We start from the raw sequence: 13,956 nt of genomic DNA on the forward strand, positions 1-13,956 counted from the left end.
TCCCAAAAAAAGGGTTGACGCAAACCTTGTCTTCTCAGTGTCTGGTAGGCTTCGTGTATCTTGGCCTCATTGGGGAACGCAACAGTCCAGCTGTACAGCATTTCTACGATCTTTGTCTTCACCTTCTCAGGCGCCGTGTCGCCCATGTACTGGAAATCGGCAACAGGACAACAAATTGGCCTTCTCTTTGGTCTTGCTCAAGCTCTCGCGTGGCAGCTCCATCCTCATCACCCGTCTACCAATACAGACCCTTTCCGGAAAATCTGAATATCACGGAAACGTTTATTTATTTCCATAACTCTATTCCAAAAGTTAAACTTTCATAGATTACAGATACGGGGGGAAACGAAATCAGGAATTCCCAAAACATTTAATACTGTGACGAAATCTGCCCAGATTTTGCAGGCCATAAATGTTTTAAACTGAGTGTCACACACTAATCATCTACTAAACTCAAAGCACCTGCACGGGTTTCTCCAGGTGTCATTAAATTGCTTCAGTTGGGTTCAATATGGGGAAGACTGCAGACTTGACAAATGGCCAGAAGACCATCATTGAGACCCTCCATAGGATGGGTAAGCCACAAAGGTTAATAGCTAAGGAGGCTGGCTGGCTGTTCACAGAGTGCTGTGTCCAAGCATATCAATGGAAAGTCTAGTGGGAGGACAAAATGTGGCAGAAGATGCACCAGCAAAAGTGATGACCGTGGGCTTCAGCGGATTATCAAACGGGAAGATGATGGGAGATGGGCTACAACTGTCGGGTTCCTCGGGTCAAGCCACTTCTGAGCCTGCGCCAACGGAGGAAGCGTCTCAACTGGGCCAAGGAGAAGGACTGGACTGTTGGCCAGTGGTCCGAGGTCCACGTTTCCGATGAAAGTAAAGTGTGCCATTCATTTGGGAATCCAGGTCCAAGGGTTTGGAGGAAGACGGGTGAAGAACAGAACCCAAGGTGCTTGAGGTCCAGTGTGAAATATCCACAGTCAAGTCATGATTTGGGGTGCAATGTCCAGTGCAGGTGTTGGTAAACTCTGCTTTCTTAGATCCAAGTTCACCACAACAGTTTACCAGAATTCTTTAGATGACTTCATGATTCCTTCTGGTGAGGATCTGTATGTAGATCCAGATTTCATCTTCCAGTAGGAGCTGGCCCCTGCCAATACCGCCAGAAGCACCAAAACCTGGTTTGATGCCCATGCCATCACAGTGCTTGACCGGTCGGCCATCTCACCGGATCTAAACCCCATTGAGAATCTATGGGGTATTATCAAGATGAAAATGAGGGGCGCCAGACCCAAAAACAAAGAACTGACAGCAAGCATCAAGGAAATCTGGGCTTCCATAACTGCCAGGCAATGCCACAGGCTGATGGCCTCAATGCCACGGCGCATCGAGGCAGTGATTAAAGCAAAGGGATTCCCAACCAAGTAGCAAAGATTAACCTATCGTTTTGAAAGTAACCATATTTTGATTGATTTAATGTGACCCGTATTTCCTTTTTTTCACCGACAAAAACTGAGAAGTAAATGGTGATTTCTTCACAGTGTTCCTGATTTCGTGGGTTTTATGAGCTGGAAGCCCAAATTATTTAAAAAAAATAAACAAACAAAAAAATTGAAATCTTTTAAATTGTGGGCCCTGAATCTGTAATCTATGAAATTATTATTATTATTTTTTTTTTTTAAATGGAATTATGGAAATAGATAAACTTTTTGGAAAGGGTCTGTATACTCACTCACTCACTCTCTCCTCTGGACATGTCCAAACCATTGAAGCCTGCTCGCTCCAAAACATCTAACCTTGACCGTCCCTTGACCGAGCTCATTTCTAATCCTATCCAATCTGGTCACTCCTAGAGAGAACCTCAACATTTCCGCCACCTCCATCCAGCTCTGCTTCCTGTTGTCTCTTCAGTGCCACTGCCTGTAATCCGTACATCATAGCTGGCCTCACCACTTGACATCTTCCTCCACCCGTTCCAACGTGCCCGTTCTTCACTTCCTTACCACAATCACCATTGTTGTGGACTGTTGACCCCATGTATTTAAAGTCTTCCACCCTTGCTATCTCTTCTCCCTGTAGCCTCACTCTTCCCCCACCACCCCTCTCATTCATGCACATATATTCTGTCTTTATTTCGGCTAATCTTCATCCAGTGCATGCCTCCACCTTTCTAACTGTTCCTCCACCTGCTCCCTGCTTTCACTGCAGATCACGTCATCTGCGAACATCATGGTCCACGGGGATTCCAGTCTAACCTCATCTGTCAGCCTATCCATCACCACTGCAAACAGGAAGGGGCTCAGGGCTGATCCCTGATGCAGTCCCACCTCCACCTTAAACTTCTCCGTCACACCTACAGCACACCTCACCACTGTTCTGCTGTCCTCATACGTCCTGTACTATTCTAACATACTTCTCTGCCACTCCAGACTTCCGAATGCAGTACCACAGTTCCTCTCTGGGTAGTCTGTCATAGGCTTTCTCTAGATCCACAAACACACAAGGTAGCTCCTTTTGACCTTCTCTGTACTACTTAATCAACACCCTCAAGGCAAATAATGCATTTGTGGTACTCTGTCTAGGCATGAAACCATACTGTTGCTCGCAAATACTCACTTCTGTCCTGAGTCTAGCCTCCACTACTCTTTCCCATAACTTCATTGTGTGGCTCATCAACTTTATTCCTCTATAGTTGCAACAGCTCTGCACATCCCCCTTGTTCTTAAAAATGGGCACCTTTTCCTCCATTCCTCAGGCATCATCTCACCCGCTAGACAATAATAAATGGTCACTTAATTTTTTTTCAGAACTGTATGTTAGCATTAAGCCAGCAGACTATGGTTAGATGAAATATGGTTGGTTTAAACATTTTGGTGTTTAAATACACAATGTTTAATTTTCTTATTTTATGTGTCAGATTTGACAGGAAACTTTAAAACCAGGAGTGACAAACAACTTGAAGCAAGCACGCTTTGCCTCTCATTTTGTGTGAGCAAGTCTTTTCGTTTTCTCAAAGTGATGTCTCCCATTTCTTGACCGTGAGAATGAAAACAGGCGCTGAGGAATACTTTAAAAAGTGTGTTGAATAATTTTAAATATTTTACACGTGGGAGGGGAAAAGTATCTACAAAAAAAAGTTAGCTCTCGATTTTCACATATCACACTTAATGACAACTCACCTTTGGCGACACGACTTTTATCAGTTCGTTTAAAAATCTGTATTTCCCAACTTCATTATGAAACCTCCTCCCGCAGTTCTTCATGCATGCCTCTAACACCTGCACACAATCAGCAAATTCAAACCAGTCACTATTTGCTTCTGCTGCACTGAAGATTTATTTTTTTCCTTCTTACAATCAGCGCCTGAAGAGCTTCCCATTCTTGTGGTGAATGGATTTTGTGGACCAGCAGCGGTATTGCTATCTGAGGACTGCAAGAGGAAAGTCCAAATAATAAAAAGTTGTAGTTGTTGTTGTTTTTTTTTTTTAAGGTAAAATATCAACGACAAAACGTTTTGAGGAAATCGAACAAACCCTTCCAGTTCTTTGTTAACTTGATCACAGAAACCTATAATGTACTCCCAGTCTTCTTGTCTGTTTGCTGGATGGGTGGCTTTATCTGATAGACATACATTTTCACATAATTACATATTTATCAACACATTGAAAAGACAACATTCAAAGATCTCCACCTTGATGACTAAAATGATGCACACACACACACCAGATTAGCGACCCAACAACGGCGCCGAAAGTGCCGTAAAGCCGCGCTGACAGCTACATTATGAAATAATTTACTGCCACGTCACGCGAACTTTGAAATTTTCATGGTTACGTGAGTATTTTAATTGATAAATTAGCAATAATCACTCACTGAGCCAGGATTCAAGCGACTCCCCTTCCTGGTACGCCATAGCAATCAAAGCATCGCGAGATATCACCATTCACCGTCGTGTGAACGAGAGTTGGAAATTAGTATCATTCTTGGCTAAATATTATTTAAAAAAAAAAGTTTTAAACACTATAAAACATAAAATAAAATACAAATATATAATACTGTTTAATTTTAATTTGGTTATTTATCTTGAAAAAAAAGCACATATTTCAAAATATTTGATAAGGCATTTGCACGGGCTACTCAACTGTTTCTCGGGGTCCTGATAGACCTAGACAGGCTGACAATTTCAACATGGCGACTTCCATCATCGGTGGACTTTTAAAGCCTTGGACGCCCAGGTAATGTCTCAGTCTGAAGCTATAAAGATAAAACTAATTAGGATGACATTAAATGATGTGTTATTTTGATCTCTTGACATTTAAAAAAAAAAAAATGTTCTGAGAAAGTTGCATCGTTGTAAAACTGCAGGATTACCTGACACTACAACCTGGACAGGGTTTCATGCATTATTGGTTTGCAATTTGCACATACTTCTAGATATTTGTTTGAATATCATCACTGTACATTATGTACGGAGCTACCTACTTATCGCCCCATCATTCAAATCTTACGATACCAGTAACACTTGTATGCAATATAAAATAATATATATGGTAATTTAATATAAATAATATACAAAATATAGTCGCCTCGGTGGACGACTGGTTAGCACATCTGCCTCACAGTTCCGAGGACCCGTGTTCAAATCCGGCCTCGCCTGTATGGAGTTTGCATGTTCTCCTCGTGCCTGTGTGGGTTTTCTCCGCGTACTCCGGTTTCCTCCCACATACCAAAAACATGTGCCCCGCAATTGCCTGGCAACCGTTTCAGGGTGTACCCCGCCTCTCGCCCGTAGGCTTCAGTATGCCCGCGACCCTAGTGAGGATAAGCGGTACGGAAAATGAATGAATGAATAAAAAATATTTAAAAAGTAGGCATGATTGCCTGGCGTGAAAATGATTGTGTTTGCAGGGTGGTGGTGATGCGATGGAGCAGATATAATCCATACTATCTGGAGCCAGAGGTGAGGAAGGAGGCTCATGAGAAACCAGAGATGGAACTCAGCGATGAGGAGAAGGAAGAGCGGGCGCTGAAGGCTCTCAGGCCCATCAAGGCAGCCACAAACAGCGTCACCAGCTCTGTTTTTCACGATCCTGTCGTCAGGTACCTCACATACTGTAACTCGATCCCAGGATGCTTTAATAAGCAGAGGTGGCAAAAGTACTCACACTCTATACTTAAAACTAGGAGTACAGTTTGTTTTGCTTGACTTTATATCTAGCTACTTACCGTAATTTCTCGTATATAATGCGCACCCATGTATAATGCGCACCCCCAAAGTTGACCTTGAAATTCTGGAAAACCCTTCTATGTATAATGCATTTTTTCAATGCGTGATTTTGCTTCTACACAAATGATCAAAACATGAAGTATTATCTGCATTTTGTTAGTTTTTTTTCAAATAATTATTCTGAAGTCAAGCACTTTATTAGGACACGTAATCCTTTTTTCAATTGATTTACGTTCTCTTATTTTGAAATTCACAGCCCTACTTTTATTTAGTAAATTAGAAAACACACAGTTGTGCTCATATGTTTGATTATCCAGGCAGAATTTGTAAAATGGGTTCAATTCTTTCAAGAAAACATGAAGGACCCGGTGAAATTTTTATTTCAATGGGATTCAAATTAAACGGTCAAGCATTTCAGAAAAGCATTATCATGAAACAAAACATAACCATAAAGAAAATAATGTTTGTTTTTCATTCATCGGTTATATTAAAAAAAAAATTTTTTTTTTAAACTTTTCATGAATTCTGCCAGGGTATGTAAACCTATGAGCACAACTGTACATATATGCAGTCATACTTCCATCTGTCATATTGGAATGAAATTGTAGGCTACACTTTTTTTTTTTTATAACCACTTGGTGGCGGTGGTATTTTGATGAAAGTCAACATCTTTTTCATAACCACTAGATGGCAGGATACATTTAGAAAATGTGAAGGTTTTTTTCCATTTGCCCCTATACCCATGTATAATGCGCACTATTGACTTGACAATTTTTTGGGGGCAAAAAAATGAGCGTTATACACGAGAAATCACGGTACATCTTTTTTTCCGACATGTTGTCTCCTGCGCAGTTTGAAGAACATAATGAGCCTATTTTGACAAAACAAGGAGTACAACTTACAGATATCTATTTTCAAATATGTGGAGTACTAAGTAAAAAAACAAAAAGTCACAAAAATAAATACTCAAAGTACAGATACCTGAAAAATCGACTTAAGTACAGTAAGGAAGCACATATTTGTAACTCGGTTACTTCCCATCACTGTTAATACACACGCCCTGTGGAGTTGCTGATCATCTTGTTTTTGCTTTTCCAGTAAATTCATCAACTTGATGATGAAGCACGGGAACAAGGTTTTGGCAAGAGAGATCATGACAGAGGTACAAACACACTCTGTTGGTATTAGGAGCATTTTATTGTCAGTCCGACATCTTATGTGGACAATACAGATGGATCGAAATTACTTTTTCAAGAGGCCACTCTCACAAAAACTTTAATCTTAGCTGTAACCTGATTTTTCTGCCATCTCCAAAAACAAAGAGAGAGTAAAAATAATGTATTTGAACTCTCCCTTTAGATGACAAAGGAAATTATGATACATATAGTAAAATGTATTACGATAATATAATATATAAAAAATAACAAATAAAGCTAAAAATGTAATTCTCATTAAAAAAATGAAAAGGTTACCATACTGGTAGCCTTCATGTGTCAATATGGCCATGGGACGCCGCGAGTATGTCAGTTGACCATTTTTGTCTCCTCTTTTCCCAGACATTGGAGCATATAAAAAGGAAACAAGTGGAGAAGTACCACAAAGCTCCCGAGGGGAAGAGAGAGGAGATTGAATGCAACCCTTACACCGTCTTCCACACGGCTTTAGACAACTGTAAACCCGTCGTTGGTCTCGCCAGCATCCAGAAAGGTGGAAAGTTCTACCAGGTCAGTGTTGATTCCATACAGTGAAAGCAGGACTGGGCCATATAGCCTGAAAATATAAACTCCGAAAATCAACACCTTCTCATTAAGGTGCCGGTGCCGCTTACAGACAACAGACGGCGCTTCCTTGCCATGAAATGGATGATCACCGAGTGCAGGGAAAACAAGCACCGGCGCACGCACATGTATGAAAAACTCTCGCAGGAGCTGTTGGCGGCCTCCGTTAAGGAAGGAAACGTCTTCAAAAAGAAGATCGAGCTGCACAAGATGGCCGAAGCCAACAGAGCGTACGCGCATTACCGCTGGTGGTAGAATTGCGCAGGGCTAAAAAATTAAGAAAAAAAACATTAATAAACTTCTGGACGTTGAAAGGTGACACGTGCGGGCACCTTATGTAAATAATTGACATCACTAAAATCTGTCGGAGGGCCGGAATATCATGAACTTAAAGGAATGTCTCAATACATCGGAATAATGTATACAAGTTTATTTTAGTAGTTAAAAAAAAAAAATGAAAATCACAGTAAATTCAATTAGTACAATTCCTTCCTAATTCATAATCGATAAATTATAATAATCGTAATGATGAATAGTTTAATTCAAAAAGTGCGTCTCCTATCGATTCAATCAATAGAAAATTGACCTAATTTCCATATTAAGAATCATTTCGGTCTCATGATTTTAAAATCCATCCCTTACGCTGGTTTTCTTTTTTTCTCCCCTCGCTCTTCTGCCAACTCTCTGTGACATGCGCACACTGACAATGAGGCGCTCTAAAGCGGCCACGCCAGAGTGAAGCCCCTGTGCACACACTGGTTGTCAAAGTCGGACTTGTTTTATTCCCTCTCGCTCTCCTGCCTTGTCCCTGTGATGAGCGCGCACTCATGGCTGACAACAAGGTGCTCTAAAGTGGCCACTCCTGAGTGACGCCCCTTTTCACACATCGGACTTTAAAAAATAAATAAATCCCCCCCCCTCCCCCCCCCTATTCTTTTTTTTTTTTTTTTTTTTTTTTTTTTTTCTCCCTCAAATTTATTGAGAGCCATCCATATAAAAGGGGACATGCATCACTTTAGAACGGTCAGGCTACTTTTTTTTTTTTTAAATAGATTTATTGGAACAAATAATACAAAATAACAGTATACACAATCTCTGAATAAAACCATAACACTTTTACTAATAGCTGGTGAAGAAACTACACAGGTAGAACTGCACTGCAAATCTTTAATAATAAAATACTTCTCAAAACTCCAAGAGATATTTTGATTCCCTGGACTATTTGTCACACGTCAGAAAAGATGTCAAACCACCTTGTAATCTGATCGGGAATATCCCAACTTCAACCTAGCAATGTATTCTCCCGGAAAGGAATGCCTTCAAGATATATAAAAACTATAATAAATAAATAAAAGAAAAACTAAGGGGGCTGTGTGAACCTCAGGAATTGAACTCCGGGGATCTATTGCACGTTCTTGAATCAAAATTGCTGGTGTATTCCCGTACCCATTTGGGTGTCTTTAGTCTGTTTCGCTGTAGTAGTATCTGTGCGCCGTGCCACTGAGGACCCAGCCCCCCGCCCTGAACTCCAGGATCTCCATCAGCAGCAGGCGGGCCATGGAGGTGAGGCTTTCCTGGAGGAGGAAGCCGTCGCGCAGCAGGTAGAAGAGCTCGTCCATGCGCTGGCTGCTCGACTTCTCCAGCTGCTCACCGATGCGATGAAGCTGCAGAACGAGACAGTCCACCTGAGGGACGGCGGACGGGAGGAGGCGAGCACAGTGAACGGGGATACGGCAGAGAGGATAAAGAAGCGCAAACGCCACGCGGCTACACAAATCGTGAACCCATAAACGACTGCATTCAGTAGTTAAATCCATCCATCCATTTTCTGTACCACTTTATCCTCACAAGGGTCGCGGGCGTGCTGGAGCCTATCCCAGCTATCTTCGGGCGAGAGGCAGGGTACACCCTGAACTCGTCACCAGCCAATCGCAGGGCACACAGAAACAAACAACCATTCGCGCTCACGTTCACACCTACGGGCAATTTAGAGTCTTCAATCAACCGACCACGCTTGTTTTTGGGATGTGGGAGGAAACCGGAGTGCCGGGAGAAAACCCACGCAGGCACGGGGGGAACATGCAAACTCCACACAGGCGAGGCCGGATTGGAACCCCGGTCCTCAGAACTGTGCGGCAGATGTGCTAACCGGTCGGTCAATGTGCCGCTGTAGTTAAATCATTCAACAACAACAACAAAAAACACTAGAAGCTCATCAACAGTAATAGCTAGCATACTCGCCTAAACAGTACAGTCTTGCTCACCTCTTCTTCATTCATCAGAGCGTCTGGCTGCGCCAGCCTCATCAGACAGTCGTACACGGGCTGGACCAGGGCCACGATGGGCGTGTTGTTCACCTGTGCGACGCCACATCATTCGAATTAAACAGTTTAAAAGGTGCATTACCTACATCCGCCAATCATCCATCCATCCATCCATCCATCCATCCATTTTCTGAGCCGGGCGTGCTGGAGCCTATCCCAGCTGTCATCGGGCAGGAGGCGGGGTACACCCTGAACTGGTTGCCAGCTAATCGCAGGGCACATACAAACAGACAACCATTCGCCCTCACATGCACACCTACGGGCAATTTAGAGTATCCAATTTATGCATGTTTTTGGGATGTGGGAGGAAACCGGAGTGCCCGGAGAAAACCCACGCAGGCACGGGGAGAACACGCAAACTCCGCACAAGCGGGGCCGCTCCTGAGTGGATTGAACCCGGGCATCCGCCAATCAAACAAACATAATAAACCATCAACTCCTGACAACCTTAGCTTTCGGCCAATTAAAAGCTCCGATATGATTGTGAGCAGGGTGGACGGGCAATCGGGCAATGACCAGAGACTGTCCCACAATTCAAAGGGGGCGGGCCATTAGTCCATTTTTAATATAGACAGTAAATCTAACCAATCAGAATATAGGACCATTTTAGGTTATGTCATAGCATTTGACATATTTAGGTTAAAAAACAAAACAAAAAAAGTGTTGAAAGGCTCCATATAGTTTGAATGCTCAGAAGAGATGGACAGCACCCGAGTTAAATTTGAGTGACATAGCAAAGGGTCTGAATACTTATGGCTGTGTGATATTTCAGTTTTTCTTTTTTAATAAATCTGCAAACATTTCTACATTTCAGTTTTTTTTTTTTTTTTTTTTTCTGTCCATGTGGCTTAAATGATTTTAGCAAATGGCTGCAATAAAGAGTGAAGAATTTTAAAAGGGGTTCCGAAGACTATCCGCACCCACTGTAAATGCATGTTATCACGCATTGTATTATTATTGGTGTTCCACGTACGGCGCTTTGTTTCAGCTGTGGCTAAAGTGCTCCGGAAATTGAGTTAAGTACAAGCAGTGCATTGGATATAAAAAGTCTACACATCCCTCTTCAAATGCCAGGTTTTTGTGATATTAAAAAAGACCAAATCATTTCAAGCCAATCGTCCAAAGGTTTTCAAAATCCAGCGACGCACATCGAGTTAAAAGAGACTAGCTGATAGTGTCGGTGTTTGTGCTCACTTTGAGGTAGTCGTAGATGTTGCAGATGAACGTGACCAAGCAGACCCACTCCTGCAGGGATCGAGCTCGGGTCTCCTCGCGTTCCTTGAACTCCTGCTGGAGCCTGTTCAGCAAGTTCCTCCGAAACGTGCTGCCGTTGTTCTGCTTGGCCTCCGCCTACGCCGCACAAGAGTCCACACAATAGGTGTTAACTGATCAAAAATCACATTTGATTTGTATAGCGCTTTTCATACATAGGGAATCCAGCAAAGTGCGTCACAGAGATAAAGAAACAGACATTAAAAATAGCAGGAAGAATACAAGAAAAAAAAAAAAAAAAAACTCGCACATCCCAACCCCACATATACACATACCCGCACGCACACAAAAACTTGACTAATAGTATCGGGACATGGGAAAGCACTGAGGTGAAAGACAACCTGCGGGAGGTGCCACAGCCAAAAGAGGATGCCACCACAGAGACCACAATGACTGGCACCTAGCCCCGCTGATCTGTGGAACTGCAAGATGACATCCATGCAGGCAGACCGAATACACCCCCCCCCCCCCCCCCCACCCCTCCGTGGAGACACTGGAGTACACTGGATATTATAAGACGGGATAAAAACTGAAGGACAAAAAACTAGCTTTGTAATGTTTTTAATAACCGTGCATCCATTTTCCGTGCCGCTTATCCTCACTAGGGTCGTGGGTATGCTGGAGTTTATCCCAGCTGCGGAATAAAATTTAAAAATGATCTGCCATACAACACTTTATGTTTAAAGTGCATGTTAAAAGGGAACTCAATCGGCCCAGTGCCGTCAGGAGAACTGTGGAAGCTGATGCCTCGACTCCTGGTCACATGCACAAGAGGAAGCATATAACGATTAAATAGCAGTGGACCTGAAATTTACCCTTGGGGTACCCCACATTTAATATCATGTGTTCCTGAGGAACATGCATCCATACTGACAAAGAAAATTTGATCAGAGAAATAAGTACTGAACCTGTTAGAAACAGTACTAGAGAGGCCAATCAGGTTTCTGAGTCTGTTTAATAAAATGTGGTGATCTACTGTAGCAAAAGCAGTGCAAAGGTCCAATAGCACCAAGACTGAGTTTATTAGAGCCTGTATTCCACCTGATGTCATTTAAAGGGCTGTCTCTGTACTGTAGTTCATCCTAAAACCAGATTGATATTTCTCTAAAATATTATTTCTGTTTAAAAAAAAAAAATCATGCATTTGGTTAAAATTTGGTTGATTTTGTGAGGATTAATTCCATAATGTCTAGTACTTGTCAGACGTGATGCTCACTTGCACCGCTTTTCTAACTTCAATACCATTACAAGGTTTATTATAACTTTTTCCATCTGAGGGAAGACTACAGGTATTTAATAGTTCTGTTTTTCATTGCATCACAATGTCACTGGCATAGATGAACAAAGGAATTTTCCATAAATCATAATAATGATAATAGAACCGGTGTAGAAAACGGATGGATGAATAATAATCATAATTAAATGAATGCTGTAAACATACTTTTCACTGAATTAAAAACAATGAAATGCTTGGGTTTTCGCCAGTACTCCTGCTTCCTACCACATTCCAATAATCTTTCATGCTAGGTTAATTGATTTGCAGTACGGCATCTCCTGACATTGTTCCGCACCTGCACGATGGTGTAGCAGATGCGTCCCGCCTCTTTGCTGAACACTTGGTCCTTCAGCGACTGATCCACAATAATGTTGGACACCTTCTCCAGATTCACGGACCCCGGATCTGTAGGATGATCACATTTTGAGTCGACTGACCTGCAATTTTGCAATGCGTCAATGTCACCTTTCAAGGCTGTTTTAAGCAACATTTGGGTTTCCAGGTCAAACGACTGGATCCTGTAGTCCTCCGGACAGTTTTCCATAGCTGCGGGTAAAAACAAAAATACTCCAAATTGAATAATTTACTCATTCCCTACTCCGAAATCATATCAAATATATATATATATATATATATATATATCCCACTATAAACATACTACACACTCCTACAAAAATGATGAGGGTCTCTTTTATCACGACAAAGGGATTTTTAGTGGACTTTTTAGGGAACTATCTAGATCTACTATATAAAAATCCCTACCTAAACTATTTAACAGAGACAACAATAGCTCCAAAATCCTGCGGTGTCATCAAGTTGGCTCTAAACTAATGATAGCAAGGATTACCCTGAACAAACTCGGGTCACATTCATGTCGCAGTGCGTTCAATGAGCAAGTTACTAACCCCCAAAGAACACGTTAAGCCCATTACGAAATGAGTTACTAACATTTGTTTAAAAAGATCTTTTTCTTTTTTCTTTTTTTTTTAACATTGAAATCGAAGGTGATGTTAGCTAGCCAGCCTGTTGTGCTAAAAAAAAAAAAAGTACGAGTTAAGTTTAACGCTAGAGGAGTTTCACGTCGAGTTATTAAAACATCTGGTTTATATCTTACTACTTACATTTGGAAAATTGCTACGCGAATTGTAGAGTTAATTGATGATTCTTCGCTTTTTCACTCGCATAGGTATGGCGTGTTGAAGTCATTCAAAGATGAAACACCGCCACAAGATGTTGCCCTCTCTGGTCAGCATTGGTTAGTTGTAGTCATTCAAAGATAAAATATCAGCACAAGAATTACCCTTCTCTGGTCGCATTGGTTCGGTGTCGTAGGTTCAAAGATAAAATATCAGCACAAGATTTACCCTCTCTGGTCGAATTGGTTAGTTGTACTCATTCAAAGATAAACTATCAGCACAAGATAATTCACCGCTGGGTCCATGCAATGCAAACTATCTCGGTTGCTGCCTTGTGGCTGGAGTCTTTTCTTAAATCTGTCATTTTAGCAAATTTTCTGTACGTTTTACTTGTTGATTTTATGTATTTTACTAATAGCCTCCCTTTCTCAAATACTCGCTGTGTGTGTCGTTCTTTTGAAAAGAAAGAAGGCAATAGGAATTAGAAATCATTGAATTTAAAATGTACTATTATTTTCTAACTGTACTTGGTTTATATAATAAGCACTTCATTGATTCCCTTCCCAACCTACACTCTCTATGTGTGTGTGTGTGTGTGTGTGTGTGTGTGTGTGTGTGTGTGTGTGAACACACTGAAAGTGTAGTTCAGGGCATGTTCAACTGCACAGAGGACTCAAGGTATTTATTTTAGGGGGAAAAAAATAATTACTTCCTTTACAGTGCTGCACACAAGCGCTACAATAACGTTGCTCGTTATATCATTTCAGCATTTTTACATGTTAATTAAATGCATTATGCCGTTCAATTTTGTTTTACTAGGCACATTTGTCATTATGATGGTTGTTATTGTTAGATACATTTCAATACTGCTGCTAACAGGACACGATGACACACGCACTAGAGACGTTTTTTTGGAGCATTTGATGTAGTTTCACAAACGA

At 41.5% G+C, this 13,956-nt stretch overlaps 3 protein-coding genes across 9 annotated transcripts in view; 1 reads left to right on the plus strand and 2 right to left on the minus strand.

Annotated features, from left to right (window-relative positions):
• Positions 1–3,918, minus strand: part of gga3b (golgi associated, gamma adaptin ear containing, ARF binding protein 3b) — a 12,297-nt gene extending 8,379 nt beyond the window's left edge. For 2 of the 4 annotated variants that reach the window (XM_061701581.1, XM_061701582.1), the window contains exons 1-5: positions 3,876–3,918; positions 3,536–3,620; positions 3,357–3,432; positions 3,182–3,280; positions 26–149 (exon numbers count right to left, since the gene is read on the minus strand). In XM_061701581.1, the coding sequence (XP_061557565.1) occupies positions 26–149; positions 3,182–3,280; positions 3,357–3,432; positions 3,536–3,620; positions 3,876–3,915 (424 nt within the window). In that variant the 5' untranslated portion in view covers positions 3,916–3,918. The remainder of the gene's footprint in view (positions 1–25; positions 150–3,181; positions 3,281–3,356; positions 3,433–3,535; positions 3,621–3,875) is intronic. The other 2 variants (XM_061701578.1, XM_061701580.1) reach the window with 1 other exon arrangement.
• A 257-nt stretch (positions 3,919–4,175) lies between these two features.
• On the plus strand, positions 4,176–7,929 carry mrps7 (mitochondrial ribosomal protein S7). 2 transcript variants are annotated; one of them, XM_061700742.1, is made up of 5 exons: positions 4,176–4,237; positions 4,911–5,102; positions 6,328–6,391; positions 6,786–6,953; positions 7,041–7,929. In XM_061700742.1, exons 1-5 carry the CDS (start codon positions 4,191–4,193, stop codon positions 7,260–7,262), a joined length of 693 nt encoding a protein of 230 aa, XP_061556726.1. In that variant the 5' UTR covers positions 4,176–4,190; the 3' UTR covers positions 7,263–7,929. The 2 variants fall into 2 exon arrangements, with proteins under 2 accessions (XP_061556726.1, XP_061556727.1); XM_061700743.1 differs by having other exon boundaries at positions 7,060–7,185.
• Positions 7,930–7,980: 51 nt separating this feature from the next.
• mif4gdb (MIF4G domain containing b) lies at positions 7,981–12,643 on the minus strand. 3 transcript variants are annotated; one of them, XM_061701521.1, is made up of 5 exons: positions 12,345–12,639; positions 12,175–12,284; positions 10,526–10,681; positions 9,272–9,364; positions 7,981–8,692 (listed from the first exon to the last, which is right to left on the minus strand). In XM_061701521.1, the coding sequence occupies exons 1-5, from the start codon at positions 12,421–12,423 to the stop codon at positions 8,468–8,470; spliced, it is 663 nt and encodes a 220-aa protein (XP_061557505.1). In that variant the 5' UTR covers positions 12,424–12,639; the 3' UTR covers positions 7,981–8,467. The 3 variants fall into 3 exon arrangements, with proteins under 3 accessions (XP_061557505.1, XP_061557504.1, XP_061557503.1); XM_061701520.1 differs by having other exon boundaries at positions 7,981–8,671; positions 12,175–12,643; XM_061701519.1 differs by having other exon boundaries at positions 12,175–12,642.
• Between the last annotated feature and the right edge of the window lie 1,313 nt (positions 12,644–13,956).

Source organism: Phycodurus eques, chromosome 16 (genome assembly GCF_024500275.1).
Source record: "Phycodurus eques isolate BA_2022a chromosome 16, UOR_Pequ_1.1, whole genome shotgun sequence".
In the NCBI taxonomy this organism is placed as follows: Eukaryota; Metazoa; Chordata; class Actinopteri; order Syngnathiformes; family Syngnathidae; genus Phycodurus; species Phycodurus eques.